The following is a 23086-nucleotide window of genomic DNA, read 5'->3' as shown; positions in this document are numbered from 1 at the left end:
AGGGAACTGGAGCACCCAGAGGAAACGCCGCAGACACAGGGAAAATGTGCAAACTCCACACAGACAGTGACCCAAGCCGGGAATTGAATCTGGTTCCCTGCGCTGTGAGGCCCACTTAAAACTAAGTTTTAAAAGATGTCTGCATTTCCATAAAACAAAAATAAAATTACACGTGATTTGATTTGAAATCCAACATTTTTATTGAGAAAGACAAAATTGTATTCATTGGTAGAAACATATCTTTCTCGTATAGTTAATGATTTTTGGTCTGCTTGCACTATTATCTGTTGAGTGCTAGTCAGAGTCCGAAGTCCAAAGGGCCGGATGCAAGTGTATAAAGGAGGATCCTTTCACCAACCTGCTCAGACTGGCAGCCACTCAGATAGTGTGAACGCAAAACAATTCTTAAGATGTCTTTCGACACAGATCAAGCAAATCTTCCACAAATAGATCTGAAAGAAGTAAAAGGTATTGTCAATCAAACCTTTGAAGAAGATCAAAGCCAGCCAAGAAGATTTAGCAACTTGCGTGAATCCAGTGATATTGCTAAACTAAAGGAAGAGCCTGATGTTACTCTGGCAGTAAACTGTGACAGAAGCGACCAAGTGAGTGTATATCATGATGGACCCTATCCTGGAATGCCCAAAGATGTCCTAATACGCTACTCAAGCCAACTGTGTTACAGATTGCCCAGAGAAATTCTTTTCTGGCTCACTGTGGCAGCCACTCTCATTCTGGTAGCCTGTACTATCACCATCATTGCTCTGTCTCCCAAGTGTCTGGACTGGTGGCAAACCAGCCCAATCTATCAAATCTACCCACGATCGTTCAAAGACTCTAATGGGAATGGTGTCGGAGATCTGAATGGTAAGCAACAATAATCTTAGAAGGAAAGCTAGTGTTAGGGATATATTCTGCCAAATACGTAGTTTGGATATTGTCAGCCCATCCGCTTAGTTGGGCCCCAGAATGTAATTACTCTTGATTAAACCAAATATTTTAAGACTTACTAATGGTTTAATTTGTACTAGTGGGACACAAGAATATCTCTGCCATTAAAAGGAAGCCTAGCTTCTGAACTAATTATTTATAGAGCTGAATTTTCAGACCCACCCAGTGTAAACAGAGAGGCTTAAATCACAGAGAAAGATTTAGCAATCTTTTTCATTGATGATGCTGTTGGTGCTGTTCTCCTGGGATCTCGAGGTTAAGTAAGCTGAACTCACAATCAGAATACCAATGATATTCCAATCGATTAGGATCCCAATACAATTTGTGAGTATCAAAATTCTGTGGGCCTGACGACCAAGCCTTTGTGGTGAAGGCTGGAACTGGCATTTGGAAGTGGCACTTAAAGGGCCAAGTGGCATTTCAAGAGGCAAGCTAATGTACAGAAAACTGGCCAGCACTTTTGGTGACATTGATAGTTCAATTCTGTGAAAGATTTTGCAACTTGAACTGTGATTAGTAATTATTAGCAGAATTTATCTTTGGAGGAATGGAAATTGTACCAGAAGCCCAGTTATTGTAGAGTTCTGGCTAGAGCCAAGGCATACTGGTTTGGATGCCTTTCGTGCACCATTATGGGCACTGCTTTAGTAAAATGTGTGGCAACTGACATGCTAAACAAAAAATCTATTTACAAGATGGGGTTACATGTGACTTGGCACGGAGCTTGCACGTGGTGGTGTTCCGATGCACCTGATGGCCTTGTTCTTGGTGGTAGAGGTAATGGGTTTGGAAGGTGCTGCAATCTTAACAAGTTGCTGCCTGCATCTTGTAGCAAGAAAATACAATAACTATGGTACAGTAATGGTGGAGGCAGGTGATGGATGGTATGCCAATCAAGGAGGCTGCTTTTTCTTTGATGGTGTTGAGCTCTTGACTGTTACTGGAGATTTTGAAGACTAGAATAATAGGGCGTGGGATAGCTTGATTCTGGGTTTGGACATAGCTCGGCACAACATTGAGGGCCGAAGGGCCTGTACTGTGCTGTACTGTTCTATGTTTCTATTTAATTCACGGGATGTGAGAATCGTTGGCAATGCATATCCTTAATTTCCATTGAAAGGTGCATCGCTAAGAATTTCTTCATTATAGATTCCCGATGACCGATGCGAGGATAACTGGCCTGTACTTCCCTTTTTACTCTCTCTTTCCAATTTTACATTTAGCAACCTCCGATCTTATGGGACCATTCTAGAATCTTAGGAATTTTTGATGATCATACCCAATGCATTTGCTGTCTTGGGAGGAATTTTCCTGTCCACCACGGGAAACATAGCGGGTGGGGAGGGGCGGACCATTCCCAGGTCTATTGACCTTGGGCGGGGTTTTCTGGTCTTGGGGCAAATGTGGCCAGAGAATCCACACCTTTTGTCTGTAATGGTGAATAGATCTTTATTTCAGTTTGTGTCGCAAGATCATCTGTCCTATTGTGGATACTCTGCATACTTAGCTGAAGTAATTCAAATTTTATTTTTTACTAATATTCACAGCAAGGACCTTACTTTCTGTTGCACTACTACCGTTAAAAGCTCATAGAATGTAGAACATAGAATACTACAGCACAAACAGGCTCTTCGGCCCTCAAGTTGCGCCGATCACATCTATACCTACCAAGCCATAGAACTACCTGTAACTCCCAATCCCATTAGATCCGATATACTCATCCAGAAGTCTTTTAAAAGACCCCAGCGAGTTCGCCTCCACCACCACCGACGGCAGTCGATTCCACTCACTCACCACCCTCTGAGTGAAAAACTTACCCCTAACATCTCCCCTGTACTTGCTTCCCAGCACCTTAAACCTGTGTCCTCTCGTAGCGTATATTTCAGCCCTGGGAAATAGCCTCCGAGAATCCACCCTATCTATTCCTCCCAAGATTTTATAAACCTCTATCAGGCCGCCTCTCAACCTTCGTCTCTCCAGGGAGGAAAGACCTAGCTCCCTCAACCTATCTTCATAAGGCATGCCTCCCAATCCAGGCAACATCCTTGTAAATCTCCTCTGCACCCTCTCAATAGCTTCCACATCTTTCCTGTAGTGAGGTGACCAGAATTGCACACAGTCCTCCAAGTGGGATCTGACAAGGGTCCTATAAAGTTGCAGCATTACCTCCCGACTCCTAAACTCAATCCCTCGATTAATGAAGGCCAGTACACCATACGAAGGAAGCTCTGTTCCTTCTTTTCCCATTCAGCTTCCTTATCCACATTTTGTATACTTTTCTATTGCCTCAACTTTTACCTTTGATTTTTAAATCTTCCTTCACCTGAACCTTCCTCCTTTCCGTTAGTTTAACACCATTCTTTTCCTACTTTGACCGTTTATGCTGGTGAACTATTATGTTTGTACATTCTGCCCCTTCCTGTTACACCCTGGTTAACATTTTCCTAATTCTTATCCTGCCTTGTCCTTTCTCTAATTTTCCAAATCTCTCCCATATGTTCCTCCACCCCTACTATTTAGCCTAAAGCCCTCTCTACAGCCCTGCCTAGTTATATAACTCACTGGTTCACTGGGCCCAGTGAAGTTCAAGTGCAAATTATCTCAATGATCCAGTTGCTTCTTTCACCAGAGCTCATGCCAGTACTCCATGAATTGAAAACCATTTCTTCCACACCAATCTTTGAGCCTTACATTCAACTCCCCGATCTTATTTACCCAAAACTAAATTGTTTCTGGCTCAGATAATTAGAGAGCCTTTGTGGTGCTGCCTTTTAATTTAGCACCTAGATGCTCATACTCCCTCCACAGAATCTCTAATTCTACCCTTCCCCTCCCACACCAACTTCCTCTCCAGCTTAAAGGAGGTGTCTTAACTCTGATACCTTGGAAGCCAAGATTTATTTCAAGAGTTGGCTGCAGGGAACAGTAACTATTTCCCTAACTATACTGTCTCCTTTTATAATTACATTTGTGGCTTTCCACACCATGGTGTTGTGGTTAGTTTGCTCATTTGCCATGCAGTGCCTGTTGGATAATTGCAGAGTTTGAAGCTCCTGCATTGCAGCCTCTGGGTCTCTAAACCTTCCTTACTTGCAGTCACACCTTCCTGTCCCTGGTATTAGGGTGCTGAACTGGAACCCCAAGTTATTTTAGGAGTAGGCCCGACAATTTTTCTAATTTTGGCATAAATGTCAGGAAAGGATATCTCCTTCCAGGAATAATTCCACTGACAAATTAGGGATACTTTATTGTAGGACAAACTTTATTTAATTACAAATTTTAAATATATCACTAACAGATGGAGTATTTTAATCACTGACAGTTGAACAATATTTAAAATTGAAAGGAAGCAATTTTACTTTCTAGCTTATGATTGTTTCAATTCCAGACAAGTAACTTCCCTGCTACAAACTTAAATGCCACTTTAAATACAATTAGCAACCATAAACAAACTTATTATAAATTGTATTAACAGTCTTGAAGTTTTCAGAGAAAAACTGAGTTTTAAAGCAGCTTACATAAACAAAGAACAAGGAAAATTACAGCACAGGAACAGGCCCTTCAGCCCTCCAAGCCTGCACTGATCATGCTGCCCGACTTAGCTAAAATCCTCTACCCTTCCAGGGACGTATCCCCCTATTCCCATCCTATTCATGTATTTATCAAGATGCCCCTTAAAAGTCACTACCATATCCACTTCCACTACCTCCCCCAGCAATGAATTCCAGGCACCTTCCACCCCCTGTGTAAAAAATCTGCCTCGTGCATCTCCTTTAAACATTGCCCCTCAGACCTTAAACCTGTGCCCCTTAGTAATTGACTCTTCCATCCTGGGAAAAAGCTTCTGACTATCCAGAAAAGCTTCTGAATATCCAAACTATACCTCAGCAGAATCCCAGCTAGAACTGAAACTTTAAAAACTTTCTCTCTGAAAACAATCCAGTTTATTCATAACCCTTTCAATCAACTTTAATCAGAAATGATGTGGAGATGCTGGCGTTGGACTGGGGTGTGCATAGTAAGAAGTCTTACAACACCACGTTAAAGTCCAACAGGTTTATTTGGAATCACAAGCTTTTGGATTGCTGTTCCTTCATCCAGTCACCTGATGAAGAAGCAGCACTCCAATAGCTTGTAATACCAGATAAACCTGTTGGACTTTAACCTGGTATTGTGAGACTTCTTACTTAATCACAAATCCCAGGAGAATTCCTTGTATAAACACACACACAGGTCTATTAGCTCTGTCTAAGTAACAGATTCCTAGCTGAAAATGAGTTACTAACTTGCTTTCACACTCTTGAGTTAAATGTTTTCTAATCAACCTGGCTGCTGACAAAAAAATCTGAAATTTTAAACATTCCCTGAAACAAGAGAAAAAGCTACATATATGTTAATTGCACTTGACCACAGAATTAGTCAGAAGCACCTAGTCTAATAACCTCCTGGAACAAAGTTTTCAGGTATCTCTCCCCCTCCCTGATGTATCAGAGTGTCTGAGGCTCAAACTCCAGCTCACAGCACTGAACCGAAGTTCATCAAGCTGCAGACAGTTCCTGTAGATGTGGAGCACATTTGTGTCCACCAGCTTCCATGTGCTACAACTGCATCACATCATCTCTCCTGTATCTTTATTGTGTTTTAGTTGATCAGGTTTCAAGTTTGGAAATATCACTCATCTGTATCTATAATTATGCTACTAGATTAACTAGTTAAGCTATATATCTAATGTGGCATTTCAACTGATGTCTTACTAAAGGTTTAAATAAACACATAATCACAAACATCATTTAGATATTACTCTTCTCCCAAACTTTCTGAATTGTGTCTCTGATTTCTGGATGAAACTTTTCATCACCATAGATGTAAAGATGTTGACTGAGTAGTCATCGCTGTGGGTTGACACTTGGCAGTTGTAGGTTGAATTCAGCTGACTTGTAATTCCAGATGCCATGTGAACTTTATAACAGAATGTTTCATGGTGAGCTTACATTATCGATTTGTTCCACAGTTTTACGAATATCCTGTTTCAACATCCTTTAGTCCCCATAATTATTCACCTGTTTTAGTATCTCTTGAAAATTGAACACCATTCTCTCTGATTCTATGTTCAGAAAGATTGATGTACACAGTGAATAAAAAAAGTGCAGAATGAAACCTGTGGGGCATCAGTATCCAGTGGCTATTTTGATAAGTTGTCCTTAACTCCTAATCTCTATCCTCCCTCCGAACCAGCCTTCTACTCATCCTTTAGGAAAGGATTACCTTGAGAAATGCCTACCCCTTTCCATGATTGCTGCACATAATGGCGTTCTATCTAACCCCAAAATAAATCTCCAGAAATTGCATATTCAGCACATCATAATTTGAGAAAGCGGATCTGACACTTGGCTTTGGATGCAGAACTACTCAGAACACTGAAGTCAACTATCTGCCTGCATGCAAACAAATGGGATCCGCAACATTCCTGATGCCATATAAGCATGCTGCCATCATGTTCTCTATGCTAAAGGAAAATGCACAGGAAACTGCATTTTGCAAATGAACATCGCAATTTTTCAATCCAAGAGCACAAGGTATTAAGGCCGTTTTATTCAGGGTGGAGGAACTTGTATTTTATACAAGTACAAGTGTTGTCATAATTTTATATCAAGTTGTAATTACAATTTTGATTCAGCATTTAATGTAATAGAAAGAGATACAAATTAAAATATCTTCTGTCTGTTGTTACTAGGTATTACAGAAAAACTGGATTACTTCGTAGATTTAAACATCAAAGCTATCTGGTTGGGTCCAGTGTACAAGTCTCCAATGAAAGATTTTGGGTACGATGTGGAAGATTTTGAAGAAATCGATCCCATTTTTGGAACTATGGAAGAGTTTGACAATCTCTTAGAAAATGTACACAACAAAGGTGGGAGAAGATTGAATTCTGACTTACTTTTAGGCTGCTATTATATTACAATCTCAGATTGACTGGTTCTTGTAGAATGCAAAATATTGACAAGTTTCCCATTACCTGACTGCAAAGTTTACTCCATTTGCTGGACGGAGCTTTGATCATGTGTGTTTCTGGTCATGTGTGTTTATATGCATGTGTGTGTAGAATTCCACTCCCAGATATAAATTTTCAAAGATTTGGAAGTATGGATGGAGTGTTTGCTTTCTCAACACATTAGAAGAACAGCCTGCAGTAAGGCAGTAGGTTGACAAAGTCCAATGAAGCAGTTGAATTTTTAAACAATCAGGTACCATTGATACCACATTGGAATTATATTCCACAAGCTATCTGTTCAATTCCCTCAAAGAATCTTACTCCTTAGTTTCAGAATCAGATTGCATGTCAGTCCCCGATCCCGCCTTGCATGTGTCACAAACACAACTGTGCATTAATATGAAGATTGCTACATAGTCACTCCCTTATATAATTGTTCACTAACACTAATTTAAGGAGATTCATTGACCAAGCAGGATTTATAGCAATATAAGTATTTGGAAAGTCAACATGATTTCTTTTTCAGAAAAGGTCAAGAAAGGAATTGAAGGTCCTGAAAGTGGAAACTAACAAGTGGGTGTACATCATGACTTTGTGAAGTTGGGTAAAACATGCGATAGTTGAGTTGGTAGCTCATTTTTGATCTTCCCAATTTATACCTACATTGGATGTGCAGCTTGCGTGTCAACCAGAGTCAGTAGAGGACATTTGCAAGGCTGCCAGATTTGTGACTGATGTGTGTTCAGTGGTGGTTAATCTGAAGCTTCAAAATGTGCAGGCAGATAGGAAATGGGTGACCACCAAAAAGGCAAAGCAGAGCAGGCAGTCAGGACAGGGATCTTATTAGTTCATCTTCCTCTCCAACCAATTTTCGGAGCTAAATACTCATAACAGTGATGGACCCTCCATGGAGTAAGGCAAAGCCAAATCCATGGCACGTGGATAACTCAGTTTCATGGTGAGTGGGGGAAGGAAGAAAGGTGAATGAGCAATAATGGTAGGGGTTTGATAGTGAGGTGCAGATGTGATAGCACAGCTGCAGATGTGACTTTGAGATGATATGTTGTCTGTTTGTTGTCAGGGATGTCTCTGAGTTGATGCAAGAGATTCTGAGGGGGAGGGGAAGATAATCAAAAAACAGTCATGGTGCTTATTGGCACCTATGGCATGGGCAGAAAGAGAGATGAAGCCCTGGAGGCTGAGTTTAGTGATCTTGGAGTGAGATTTAAAACACAGGATCTTGAAGTTAATCTTGGGATTACTTCTGGTGTCAAGTGCCAGTGAGTACAGAAATAGCAAGAAAGTTAGTGCAGGAAGGAGCGTTGCAAGTTCTCAAGGCATTGCGACAACCTCTGGGAAGCTGAGATTTGTAAATGTTAGATACAGGGTATCTCAACAGGATTGAGAGCAAAATCCTCACAGGGAGCTTTGCTAGTACTGTTGTGAAGGGATTAAACTGGCTTGGCAGAGGGATGGGAACCTGAGAATAAACTCAGAAGAAAATAGAAGTTGAAATATGTTTGTAAGGCAGAGGAATCAAGGGCTAGAAAATAGGTGACAAGAGAGTTTGGAAGTCCAGGAAATAAGGCAGATGAGCTGAGAGCACACATTGACATGTTGAAGTACGATATTGTAGCTATTACTGAAACATGACTAAAAGAAGGGGAAGAGTGGCAGCTTAACATTTCTGGTTACAGGATTTTCAGATTGTGGTTAAGAGGCAAATAAAAAAGGAAAAGTTGTTGTATTGATTAAAGAAACGGCACAGTAGCACAGTGGTTAGCACTGCTGCTTCACAGCTCCAGGGTCCTGGGTTCAATTCCCAGCTCGGGTCACTGTGTCTGTGGAGTTTCCACATTCTCCTCGTGTCTGCATGAGTTTCCTCCGGTGCTCTGGTTTCCTCCCACAGTTCAAAGATGTGTGGGTTAGGTTGATTGGCCATGCTAAGAAATTGCCCCTTAGTGTCCAGGGATGCTTAGGTTAGAGGGATTAGTGGGTATAACATGTAGGGATATGGGGGTAGGGCCTGGGCGGGATTGTGTTCGGTGCAGACTTGATGGGCTGAACGGCCTCTTCCTGCACTGTAGAATTCTATGATTCTATGATTTCTATGAAACAACAGCAGGGTCATAAAATAGGGCCGTATGAATTGAATGGAAGAGGGAGTATACAATAGACCCCCAAATAGTCAGAGGAAGTGGCAGAGAAAATATACAGGCAAATCTCTCAGATGTGTAAAAACATTGGGTCATAGTCGTGGTGGATTTCAACAACCCTAATATTAGCTGGGATGGAATTCATGTGAAAGTCAGAGTGAACCAAATTCTTAACACCTTTTCAGGAGAACATTTTTTTAGCTAGCACATAGCTAGCTCTACCAGAGAGGGTGATTCTGGACTTAATTTCATAGATTGTAGCTCGGAAGGGGTAGCAGTTGGGGAGCACTTTGGTGTTCTTTGACCAAGATTAGGTTACACTGAGTATAATCATGGAGAAGGGTAAAGATGGATTAGGACTAATTGGGGTAAAGACAAATTTTAATAAGCTGAGGTGTGATTTAGTTGAAGTGAACTGGAAACAGCTACTTAAAGGTAAATCAGTGTCATATCAGTGGGTAAAATTGGAGGACAAGACAGTGAAGGTTCAGAGCAAGTATGTTTCCTTAAAGTAAAAGAGTATGACTAGCAAATCTAGGATCCTTTGAATGACAAGGTGCATGACAAAGAAAAGTTAGAGAATGAACAAAGAACAAAGAACAACAAAGAACAACACAGCACGGGAAACAGGCCCTTCGGCCCAACGAGCCCGTGCCTCCGTCCCACTGTCTGTGACCTATTCATGATTTTAGTCTAATGAAAAGGTTATTTTGTGACAAATAACAAGGGCTCAATGCTGCAGAAAATCTAGTGGAATATAAAAAGTGTAGGGGTGAAATTAAAAAGAAAATTAGGCAGATGATATTGGCATGGCTAGTTTGCATGGCTCCTTGTCCATTGACTTGGATGCAATGGGCTGAATGACCTCCTTCCATATTGCAAATTGCTATGATTCTATGAAGTAAGTAGAAATAAAAGCCATAAGGGATGAGAAATGCTCACAAGCACACAAAGTCAAGATGGGAGGAAAATCCATGATGCACTATATACAATTAAAACTACAAATGCAACAAATTAGAAAAGTACTTACCATTGTTTTCCCTTTATTATCGATTGTGCTCCCATTATTGAAGTGTTTAAAACTAAAACTGAGAACATTTTTGCCCCTGTGATTTAATGATTATGCAATTCAAACCACAACAAATTAATGTTATTTAAATCATGCATTAATTTAGCTGTCTCAGATATACAGTTACTTGGCATCATTACCAATTTTCCTACGCTACATTATTGTTTTAAATAATTATTTAATCAGAGAATTGTTTAAGTATCATCGTGGGTTACTTAAAGATTAAGATGCAAATTTTTGTATGCTCAAAAAAGAGTAATGCAGCATTTTCACACAGATTATTTAGGATATTAGTATCATTACATGATACGGAAAAAGAAAGCACAAGTCTGTATGCTTTAATATTGTTCCAATACACTTCATAGTGAACCTCTCACTGTGATGACATCAGAGAGGAGGAGTTATAGCCATGAGGAGACAATACTTTCACAAGAACAGAAAAGCCGAAGTAGAGATTAAAAGAGATGAAAGATGTTCATAAAGTAAATAGGAAATGGCTATGTCCTCGCTATGGGCAATCAGTGATGGATAAACATCTATTAAAAATTGTCAGTAAAATGAAGGGACAAAAAAAGCAGTGGAAATTTCTTTGCTCAAAGGGTTGTTGGAGCATGAAAGGTTTTGCCTGGGAACAGTTAAGGAAGAAAGCATTACATTTTTCAGGGGGGAAGTAAATAGATGTTTGACACAGAAATATATAGAATTTTGGAGAGTGAGCAGGGAAGTGGCATTCATTCATTTTACTTTGCATTAGCAAAGACTTGGCTCAGTGATCCAAATGTTGTCCTTTTGTGCTGTAAACTTTTTTAATTGTATGATCCTCTTAATTCAACAGTTCAAATTGCTTCCACAGCTATTATCAGCATTGTTTATATTACAAGCAGGACCTCACTTGCACAACTCAAAAAAACTCTCTGCAGACGTAGCCCATGATTAGAAAAAAGACATTTCCAAATGAACGGTGTGGCTGATTTTCTTTTCAGTGTTCAAGGGAATGTGGTATTAAATGAATGTAACATCCAATATTATAAGCCGACCAATGAACTTGGTAAGAGTTTAATGCCAATGGTAAATGTGAAGACTATTTCACCAGCATCGAATGTGGGAATGCAATCCTCCTGCCTTTACATCAGATGCTCAGTGCTGTAAAGGCAGGAAAATCATCCCATTAACATTAAAAGTTCTGCTTCGAAGCCAACACACATTTTCTACATAACAGTTTTAACACAATCATGAAAATTTATAACTTGATTTACTTCTGAGAGATTTCACTTTACTGAATGACTGTTCATGTATTTTTTCAAAGGTTTAAAACTGATAATGGATTTCATTCCAAATCATACCAGCGACAAACACCGTTGGTTTCAACTTAGCCGGAAACGGGAAGGAAAATACACTGATTACTACATTTGGGTTGATTGTAAACATGAGATGAACAAAACCACCTACCCCAACAACTGGGTAATAATGTCAACCCTCTGTTTTAGTTACTGTATCTATGCTTTCTGACATTATAATAACAAAAGCACGTCAATTTTATTTTTATTGCAAATAATCGTATTTCCTATCCTTTCCTTTGAGCCAGTGGTATTCACCAGAAAAGTAATGAGGGTCAATTGGGAGATGGGAAAGTTTTATTTTGGCCACAAGTGGAATTATACAAACACTACCAATGGCAGATAAAGAACTTAGTAAAAAGTCTGACAACACCAGGTTTAAGTCCAACCGATTTATTTGATAGTACACTCACTAGCTTTTGGGTTAGCCCCTTCGTCAGGTGAATGGAGAGTTCTGGCCTCAGACAGAGCATATAAAGCACAGACAGTTTACAGATTACTGATTAGAATGCGAATCTTTACACCTAACCTGCTGTTCAAGTCTTAAAGTGGCTAACAATGTACGTGGAAGGAGCACTGATCACAGGTTAAAGAGATGTGTATTGTCTCCAGACAGTACAGTAAGTGAGGTTTTGCAAACCCAGGCAAGTCACAGGGGTTACAGATAGTGCGACATGAACCCAAGATCCTTGTTGAGACCGTCCTCATGTGTGCGGAACTTGGCTATCAGTCTCTGCTCAGCGACTCTGCGCTGTCGTGTGTCGTGAAGGCCGCCTTGGAGAATGGTTATCACCAATGTCTTTCTTGCAAAATACTCTTGCAACTCGGCCAACGTTGTTTACCTGATACGTTGCAAGAAAGGACGTCCCGAATCATGGTACACTGGGGAGACCATGCAGACGCTACGACAACGGATGAATGAACATCGCTCGACAATCACTAGGCAAGACTGTTCCCTTCCTGTTGGCGAACACTTCAGTGGTCACAGGCATTCAGCCTCTGACCTTCGGGTAAGCATTCTCCAAGGCGGCCTTCATGACACATGACAGCGCAGAGTCGCTGAGCAGACACTGATAGCCAAGTTCCGCACACATGAGGACAGTCTCAACAAGGATCTTGGGTTCATGTCGCACTATCTGTAACCCCCGTGACTTGCCTGGGTTTGCAAAACCTCACTTACTGTACTGTCTGGAGACAATACACATCTCTTTAACCTGTGATCAGTGCTCCTTCCACGTACATTGTCAACCACTTTAAGACTTGAACAGCAGGTTAGGTGTAAAGATTCGCATTCTAATCAGTAATCTGTAAACTGTCTGTGCTTTATATGCTCTGTCTGAGGCCAGAACTCTCCATTCACCTGACGAAGGGGCTAACCCGAAAGCTAGTGAGTGTACTATCAAGTAAATCGGTTGGACTTAAACCTGGTGTTGTCAGACTTTTTACTGTGTTTACTCCAGTCCAACGCTGGCACATCCACATCAGATAAAGAACTTGCCAGGTTGAGAGCCCAAAAAGCAAAGCCTGTCATGTTTGCTTGAGGGCACCAGGGATGGGCGGGGAATGGGGGTGGTGTGGAGGGGTGGGGTTTCCCTCATTGTCAGCAACTTAGCTCCTGATCAATAGACCTAGCATTAGGAAGGGGAAGAACACCCTCCCCGGGAACAAAGCACACATATCGGATTAGAATTACTGTTTGTGCGGATAGGGCAGCATGGCGGCAGAGTGGTTAGCATTGCTGCCTCACGATGCACAGGACTTGGATTCGATTCACAGTGTAGGTCACTGTCTGTGCGTAAGTTGCACGTTCTCCTTGTGTCTGCGTGGGTTTCCACCAGGTGCTCCAGTTCCTCCTACAGTCTGAAAGACATGCTGGTTAGGTGCATTGGCCATACTAAATTTCCCCTCAGTGTATCTGAACAGGCACTGGAGTGTGGCAACTAGGGGATTTTCACAGTAAGTTCATTGCAGTGTTAATATAAACCAACTTGTGACTAATAAATAAGATTTAACTTGAAACACCAACCCAGATTAGTGGGGATGAATGACTTACTCTGTGTCTATGTAAAATTCTATGTAAAACTCCTTTTTACCCAGATAATGAGAGCAAATGTTGCTTCAGTTGCCATAAATTGTCCTTCTTGGGCACTTTTAAAATTAATATGCTTGATCATGTTATTAGCACTCGCCATTTAAATTTAAAAAAGCAAAGAAATTAAAAATGATGTAAACGATAAAAATTGTTGGTAAATGCTTAATTTTTAAATGAATTTCCAAAAGTGAGAACCCTTCATTAAGGGGAATTACAGTGAATAATCATGCACCAGTCTATGATTTACATTCCATACAGAACAAATCAGCAATTGTCCATTGTTTTCCAGATTAGTTTGTTTGGAGGCTCTGCCTGGCAGTTTGATGAGGTTCGAGGGCAATGTTATTTACATCAATTCTTGAAGGAACAACCGGATTTGAATTACAGAAATGCTAATGTGCAGGAGGAAATGAAAGTAGGTAGTTATTCATTTTATCGCACGATTTAAATCAACTTATGTTGTTAACCACAAATATACAGAATGGACATCTGAATATCAAAATGGCAACATGTAAAATATGTATTAATCCATAATTTTTAACTCGCTGCATTAGAAGGTAAAGGAACTGGTTGGTAAATGTTCTAGAAATCAGCATTAAGTATTATTTTTGACTGGATTCAACACAGGCGAATAATTAACATTACATCAGCTGAAAGATATCCTTTGTTTCCACTCACTGGTGGCACAGTGGCACAATGGTTAGCACTGCTGCCTCATAGCGCCAGGGACCTGGGTTCAATGCCCAGCTTGGGTCATTGTCTGTGTGGAGTTTGCATGTTCTTCCTATGTCTGTGTGTGTTTCCTCCGGGAGCTCCAGTTTCCTCCCACAGTCCAAAGATGTGCAGGTTAGGTGCATTGGCCATGCTAAATTGCCCCTTAGTGTCCTGGGATGTGTAAATTAGGGATTAGCAGGATGAAAATGTGGGGTTTTGGGTATAGGGCCTGGGTGGAATTATTGGTGCAAACTCGCTGGGCTGAATGGTCTCCTTCTGCTCTGTACAGATTCTATGATTTCTATGACAAAGTCTTGGCAGTAGGTTGAATACTTCCTTCTTGGTTTAGTTATGGATATGTAACTCATTTTCTTCTATTTGCTGTTGAGTGCAGAATTGACAAGAACGGTTTCACTTTGTATTTTTATTAAAAATGTGATGTGTGTATTTCAGTTTTTTTTCTATTTTTTTCAAGAATGTATTACGATTTTGGTTGAAGAAAGGCATCGATGGTTTTAGGGTGGATGCAATCAAATATCTTCTGGAAGCTAAAAGCTTAAGAAATGAGCCTCAAGTCAACTTAACACAGAACCCAGTAAGCGACCTGGCTTTTTTATCTAAAATCAGTAAATCTTCTCTGTGCGTGGTACTTAAATTGCAGGGCCCAGCCAGAGTCTCAAAGTGAAGATGGAAGACAAAATGTTGAAGAACAGTAATAGGGCGGAATTTTGAACCCGTGCCAACCATCAGCGTAAACAAGATTCTCGCCAACAAGATGTCATTTCCCAATTTTTCCCACTTCTCACCTGTGACATAATAAAGTTCCTGCCTAAGAAGGTTGGGAACCTCATTTTAATACATTATCATCTCATTTGCAAGCCATCCCATTACGACTTCTGCCCTCTTTGAATATTCTTTCCTCGCCAGCATGATGTCACAATTTATAACAGCAATATAAAAATCATCTCCGAGGGGATAGTAGAGGTGAATGCGCAGGTTGCCATTACTCATCAGGGAATCCAATGGAGGGGAGCAGTGGAGAGGGCATGGGTGAACCAGTCTCAGAAGCCAATCTCAGGGCTGGGGTTGAGTGTTCGGCATAGGTGGAGGGGGTTTGTATTCACAGACCTTAGCTGGCATTTATTATTGTGGATCTCTAGGTCCCCAAGGGGTCTGGTGCTTGGAGGTGGTGCTTCCCAGGTCTCCCTTGCTGGTAACTATGCAATAGTTCCTTGGAGGGACAACTTTCTGGAGTGACAGCTGGAAGTGGGTGGGAGCAAGAGAAACCACATGGTCGGCACAGGGGGTGACTGCAAGGTCCCAGGGTGGGCCCTGTGAAATGCCAGGCTGAACGGGCAGTGTGGATAAATCCAACATGAGATGGTGATAGACTTCATGAGGGCAAGAGGGCCCTGACACAAAGGAATGAAGAGGTCTGTCACAGTTATTTTCCCCCTCTCTCCCCCAGCTGCTGCAGGAATCTGGCACTCAGTTGGATGCTGGAGCCCAGGACTCTGCTGAGCCCTAGTCATATGATGTGTCCCTGGATTCACTCATCCAACAGCTGCTGGAACTGTAAAGGCAGAGTCTTGAATATCAGGAAGAGATGTCAGCATCTCTCCTCAAATTACAGGGCCAACAGGAAGTTTCCAACACATTATGTCTGAGGAAACTGTGCCGTCACTCTAAGGCAATGTGGCCAACACTGCAAGGGTGGCACCCACAGTGGTGATCTTGGCACAGGGCATGCACTCCATGGTAGGATGTCCACTCCATGGTTCAGGCCATGCTCTCCATGGCTGAGGGCATGACCTACATGGTCCAGGACCTTAACTGCATGGTGCAGGTACTTGTGGAAATCCTTGAGTGTCAGTGCCAGAGGACAGCAGGGCTTCTGGATCTCACTCCAGCTGCCCCCTCCACACCATGGAGGAGCCCAATGGCCCCTGAGCACCCACTGGGAAGACGATTGTCAGGTGCACAGCCTGGGGCCTTCCACCCAAGAGACCCTATGATTGTCCAGCTCAGCTGACTCCCCCATCCCCTCCCGTGATCAACTCACTTTCAGCCCCACACATTGAGGAGGGCAGGAATCCAAGTGTACTATGAACAAGCGCTGGCAAATGTTTAAACGGAACTTCTCCACTGATTGCTGAGATGGAATAATTCTGGACAAGTGAATCAGAGGCAGGCCGCCATGAGCAGCGTGAAATTGTTGCAAAAATAATTTTTTTTCGAAGTGGGTGAAAATTAGATTTTTTTTTGCTTGATGGTGCTGGCAGGATTTTCTCCAGCTTTCTCACTGAAGCCAACACTTTGAAAAAATATCGGAAACTTCTGCCCATAGCATTGAAGAGGATTGCTGGAACATGTTTGAAATTCTTAATCTTGTGAATCATTGTTTCTTGGCTATGGAGAGCCAGTTGATATAGTAAGAGGTCTCACAACACCAGGTTAAAGTCCAACAGGTTTATTTAGTAGTAAACGCCACAAGCTTTCAGAGTGCTGCTCATTTGTCAGGTGAGTGGGGAGTTCTGATCACAAACAGGGCATATAAAGGCACACACAATTTACAGAATACTAATTAGAATGTGAGTCTTTACACCTAATCAAGACTTAAAGGTACAGACAATGTGAGTGGAGATAGCATTAAGCATAGGTTAAAGAGATGTGTATTGTCTCCAGACAGGACAGTAAGTGAAATTTTGCAAGCCCAGACAAGTCATGGGGGTTACAGGTAGTGTGACATGAACTCAAGATCCCAGTTGAGGCCGCCCTCATGTGTGCAGAACTTGGCTTGTCAAGTAGCAGGTGTCTCCTGCTGTGGGAAAAGGACAGTGAGGGCAAGAGGACACCCTTAAGTGGTTATTAACTGACCACTCAAAGAGTTCAACTTGCATATAGTCAGGCAGGCTTCCTGATGCCATCACCCCACTGCCAGTAAAATTGCAGCAGGGTGAGCTGGTAGTTCCAGGAATGGTTCCCATGGCATGCTGCCCAATATAATAACCAGCTGAGCTGATGTGACAAACCTCCCCTGGGGTGATTAGGTGGGGGCAATGAGAAGAGTGGATGCTATAAAATCCAGCTCAGTCAGAAATGGACATTACAGACTCTGGTGCAATAAAATCTATTATAAAATCATAGAGGTTTACAGCATGGAAACAGGCCCTTCGGCCCACATTGTACATGCTGCCCTTTTTTTAAAAAATCCCTAAGTTAGTCCCAATTGCCCACATGTGGCCCATATCCTTCTATACCCACCACACCCATGTAACTATCTAAATGCTTTTTAAAAGACAAAATTGTATCCACCTCTACTGCTAACTCTGGCTTGTTTCGAACACAAATTGCTCCATTGTTAGAATGCGTCTGTTATTACTGGCTTATAAAGAGCATTGATTTAGTTGTACTAATGATATTTTTTACTTATTCTTCTAGAATAATATCACGTCATATGATGAGCTTTATCATGATTACACATCCACACAAGTGGGCATGCACGATATTATCCGTAGCTGGCAACATGTTTTGGAGGAGTTTAGTAGAGAACCTGGAAGATACAGGTAAAGAAAACCTTGAACATAGATAGTGTTTTCCTGGAAATCCTTGAGATTCCTCAAATATGGTTGATGATGTGATTGACTTGAGGATTTTTCATTAGGATAATAGGAGAATTCTTGCTTTTCCTTGTCATATATTCATGTTAACCATTGGAACAGGATGAAAATTACCTTCAGCTACAGATCATTCCCTCAGTTCTGGGGAGATGGAAGGAGGGAGCCAGTGGGCTTGGGGAGTAAGGGCGGGGGGGGGAGGCAGAGACCTTAGGTGAGGGAGCCAGGAAAATAGGGTGCAGTGGAGGCAGGAAGCTGGGGCAGGTGATCGGTGAGGGAGAAGGATAGGTTTCCCTCAGCTCCTGTCAAATTTCACTGCTGTAGCCAGACAGATTAAAAGGCTCGGAGAGTAAGAGGTTGGACTTGGGACAATCAGGCCACAGCCAGGAACTGTAGAGGAAGAGGGAGAACATTCCATGTACTGGGAGACATGGAGACATTGGAGATCAAGGGGAACATTGATGAGGGGTCCTGGGGAGATCAGGACTCAGAAGACTATCAATGGGGTGCAGCTTACAAATTGCATGCAGGTGTGGATGGGAGGAAATCATTTGCAGAGGAGGCCATTGAGGGTGTTTAGGGGAAGAATGCAGGCCATGGAGCATATTGGATTGCAGCAGGGAGAAATATCTGATTGCTGGGGAAGTTATCTGGTCTTCAAAGCAGGACGGCACTAACCAGCAGTTCTCTTCGACTGCTGCATTTCTGCTGGCCCAGGAAATCCAGTGATCTTGCATTTACACTGGAAGACAATTAAAGTTTGAGGAACACAGCATCATTAAGATATTTAACTGAGAAATCCACCTCTTACGGATGGGTTGAGTTTGAGTTTGAATTTTGTGATCTAGCTCGTAGTCTGCAGCTTCTGCAGAGTAGAAACTTTAGATATATTTATCTTACAGGCCTTGTTCTCAACTTAATCAAGTGTTGCTCTCAAGTCTGAATTCAGAGAGACACAGCTAAAATCCTGCCTTAGGGCTATCTCTTATGCTGTTCCTATAGATCTCATTACATTTCTTAGTCTAGATAATCTTCCCGTGTTCAGTAATGGAAACCACTTTTTTTGATATAAGCCCTTAATTTCCTGGGGCCTGGGACAAGCTCAGTCCTTTGTAATGGTTCCAAGGATCCTTGAAAAATCCCTTCTTAATGTAGTTTAGCTCATTGGTTAAAATATATATCCTTCCTCACCTTCTGAAGATGATAAAATAAATACTGATTATGAGGCTGACACAAACACGTTTACGCCTGTTTGTGCAAACACTTGACCTTATTCATGTTGTAAAGGTTAGAGGAGTTTATTGTGATAAGGTTGTTTTTTTGATTGCTTGTCAGAGTATACATTCTGAGTCATATTATCTCTGCAGATTTCTGATGACTGACTCTTATGACAATGAAGAAATTTATAAGACGATGATGTATTATGGAACACCAATACAACAAGAAGCTGACTTTCCCATTAACTTCTACCTTATTGATCTCTATAAAGAGATGTCAGGAAATGGAGTATTTAAAATTGTAGACTATTGGATGCGCAACATGCCTGAAGGAAAATGGCCAAACTGGGTGGTATGTCTTTACCTACAAACATTTTATAGCAAATAGCTAATGAATTTGACCATAACTTTAATAGGTCTCTGATAATGGTGGTATATTTTATCTTATCTGTTAGATTGGATTTGACTCCAAAGTTCTCTTTTGTTGCAGGATCTAAATTGTGAAAAGACGTTTGTGTCATATCATCTTAATGTTTCTGGGGAATAGAAATCCACAGCAAAAAATATCTGTTTCAGCAATCATTTGTGAATGACCCTTGGCAAAGATCCAAAGCTGGCCCATACAGCTCAATTTGAAGTAAACAGGGAATCTCCTGTTGGTTTGAGAATAAGCCAAGTATTGAAAAGAGTAAAGAAATCAAAGTAGAATTTATTTGGGAATACTCGCAAGTTTTTAATGATATGTGAAATAAGAACATGTCATGCCATCCAATATTTGAATTATGTATGATAGTGTTATTCAATGCTATTTAACATAGACTATTTGCTTAACATTTAGGTAGGAAATCATGACAATTCACGTATTGCATCCCATGTTGGTCCAATTTACACTAATGTCATTAATATGCTCCTGTTGACTCTTCCTGGAACTCCTACTACTTACTATGGGGAAGAATTAGGAATGGAGAATATTATTGTACCTGAAGACAAGATTCAAGATCCTTTTGGGAACTTTGACCCAGTATGTATCTGATTACATTTTAAGCTTTTAGAACATTTAGGAAATTAAGCTTTTTGCATCTGGGATTTGGGCTCAAATCTGGTCTAGACTGCTGGAATGGAATTTCTTTCCTGTTGACTGTGGATCTACATGAAATGGATTTGCCCAGTCTCCAGCTGTTTTTTTGGTGGCCACCTCACAAAAATGGAAGCCCCTGCACCAATGTGTATGAGGTCTGGCAGCACTGAAAAGATCAGAGGCTGCTCAGTTTGCCTCACACCCACCCAAAACCTGCTGCCAGTTAAAATTCCCCCTCACACATCATCATATGAAAATTACTGGTAAGGATGCCACTTACCCAAAAATAGATCCTGATATTCTGTAATTGAAACAAAGTACTGGTAAAACTCAGCCAGTCTGGCAGCATCTGCAAAGGGGGAAACAGAATTAACATTCCAAGTCCAATATGGTTCTTTGGAACTTATGCAGCCAGATCAGCTGAGTTTTTCCAGCACCATCTTTTTATTTTAAGATTGTCTGCATATACAATATTTTGCTTTCATCCCATTACTCTTTAGTTGTACGTCATAGATTAGGTTGTTCACTTGACAGTGCCACGATGTGCTTGTTGATTTTAAGTTGCAATGGAGATGAAAACTTAAAATTTACAAGTAAGTTGAGAATCATACTAAGCTTTTTCAGTTCCAAATTGTGTTGGCTGAACATTGACACTTGCCATTTCCTGAGTTGTCACCATCCACAGTATTCCTTACATTGACATGGGATATGATTGGCATGGAAGAAAAATGTTTCCCATCCCATAAGTTGGAGAAAGTGCAAAATCTAAGGAAAATGTATGGGCAAATAAAATGAATGAAGTACACTTTTACACAATCTTACAGAAGAGAAAATGAAAAGAAGTTGAATAACTTTTTCATGTGATTGAATTGTCATTTTGTTACAGACAGCAAATCGCGATCCACAACGCTCACCAATGCAATGGGATAGCAGTGCTAATGCTGGTTTCAGTACAGCAAATAAAACTTGGCTTAGTGTCCACCCAAATTATGCTACAGTAAACGTTGAAGTAAGTGAGATAATTTTCAGTATTGTTGTTTCCACAAAAATGAAGCAAGTACAAAAATCAGTATTGTATTCCTGGAGTTTGGAGGATTTAAATGAGCTCGGGAGCAGATAATTTGGTCAGAAAAGGGCAAAAGATCAGTTAAACAGTAATGCATTATCTGGGCAATTTTAAACCAATTTGATTTCGCGGGTACTTGTAATTCAGGTGTTTTTAATTGTACAGATGTATGCTCCTGGAGTTCATTATTTCTTGTGTAATCATTTTTGACAGGTTGAAATGAAACACCAAAACTCTACCTTGACCCTATACCGTGAGTTGAGTTTTCTTCGTCAGAATGAGCTGCCTATTCATAGGGGATGGATGTGTTACATTTGGAATGATACAGATGTATTTGCGTATGTAAGAGAACTGGATGGTTTGGATACAGTCTTCTTGATTGTATTAAATTTTGGTAACAATTCAGCAACGAACCTGGCAAGCAAAGTTCCATATCTTCCCAAAGAAGCAAATGTGAGACTCAGTACTGACTTTAATAATAATGGAAATATGGTTCAAACAGCATCAGTGATAACTCGTGCTGGCGAAGGCATTGTGCTGGAATACAGAACAAACAATCCAGTTCACAATAAGCCAGAATTCAAAGACAGGTGCTTTATTTCACAGAAAGCGTGTTATTTGAATACATTTGATATACTTTACAAAAATTGTTAAGAGTTTTTGAAAAATGGTTTTGAAAGATGTTCTGTAGAAACCAGAATCAATAGTACTTTAATGTGCAGAAGAGCACTCAGTGAAGTACACATGAAATTATAAGAACAATTGATCAAATTACGCATTAATAAAACTACCATTTACCTTTAATTTTTTGAATGCAAAACTCTTCTGTTTTGTCAAAAACATATGCTTCCAAGAACACATCTCCTTCTTGCCACTTCTATCATGTACCCTGAATCCCCTTCTGTCCCACCTCCGTGTAATGCTATTAGCTCAGTTCAGCACAATGCTATTTCACATCATCAATAGTCCTTTTTCCTCAGGCTCGGTTGAATCATTTCTTAAACTTGTTATCTTGCCATACAAAGTCCGTGCCCAATTATCTTGCCATACAAAGTCCGTGCCCAATTATTACATCCTCTTAATGCCTTATTTTCACACACTTTTCTTTGTAATACAGTTCATTGTATTGCTGACATCCAAATTCTGTCCACAAACTTCCAATCATTCTGTCTTGTTATTCAGCTAAGACCAATGAACATCTGTAAAACTGCTGGCACAGTAGTGCTTGTACTCTTGTTTTCTCTATAATATTAACATGGCCAATTTCGTCCTCTTTGTCATTTCTGTTCTCTGCTATAGCTACCTTTCATTCAAATGCACGTTCTTGTTCAATAGATTGACTGCTTGCTCAGTAACATATGTTGGGGGGAGGGAATTTTCCCCAACATTTGGGGTATTAAATTCCTCAAAATTGATATCTGTTTAGAATCCCAACATCATCCTCGCCTTTCTGGTTTTTGCAGAATGGGACTGAAGGCAAGTGTGAAATCCAGTTGTATCTAAGTTACCAATATAATTAAAAAGCTAATTAAGGCCTGCTTTACTTAACAATTGTAAAGGCAGACAGGTAACCGAAAATCCCAGTCAACTGGTGGTTCATTAATTTAAATTGACTTCTTGATTGTCTGCTTCCAAGTTGTGTGGGTGCCCATAAACTGAAATATTACACGACAGTGTGATGAAGGCGTGTACTTGACATTTTTTTTGCACGATTTGCCTGAACTTTATACAGAAAATTCTGGCCAATGTTTCCTCAGCAAGGGAAATGCTGATTGGAAGAAAAAGGTCTGAGAG

At 40.8% G+C, this 23086-nt stretch overlaps 1 protein-coding gene across 2 annotated transcripts; it reads left to right on the top strand.

Annotated features, from left to right (window-relative positions):
• Positions 1–362: 362 nt before the first annotated feature.
• Positions 363–22096, top strand: slc3a1 (solute carrier family 3 member 1). Of its 2 annotated transcripts, XM_080200640.1 has the most exons (10): positions 363–867; positions 6686–6865; positions 11478–11632; positions 13890–14015; positions 14790–14909; positions 17756–17880; positions 19299–19500; positions 19987–20169; positions 21113–21235; positions 21506–22096. In XM_080200640.1, exons 1-10 carry the CDS (start codon positions 411–413, stop codon positions 21944–21946), a joined length of 2112 nt encoding a protein of 703 aa, XP_080056766.1. In that variant the 5' UTR covers positions 363–410; the 3' UTR covers positions 21947–22096. The 2 variants fall into 2 exon arrangements, with proteins under 2 accessions (XP_080056766.1, XP_080056767.1); XM_080200641.1 differs by lacking the exon at positions 19987–20169.
• Positions 22097–23086: the final 990 nt, after the last annotated feature.

The sequence above is a fragment of the Carcharhinus amblyrhynchos genome, chromosome 12, assembly GCF_965287045.1.
Source record: "Carcharhinus amblyrhynchos chromosome 12, sCarAmb.v2.hapA, whole genome shotgun sequence".
NCBI classification, from domain to species: domain Eukaryota; kingdom Metazoa; phylum Chordata; class Chondrichthyes; order Carcharhiniformes; family Carcharhinidae; genus Carcharhinus; species Carcharhinus amblyrhynchos.
Note: the sequence above shows the minus strand (reverse complement) of the source record. Positions and strands in the feature narration are given on the sequence as shown.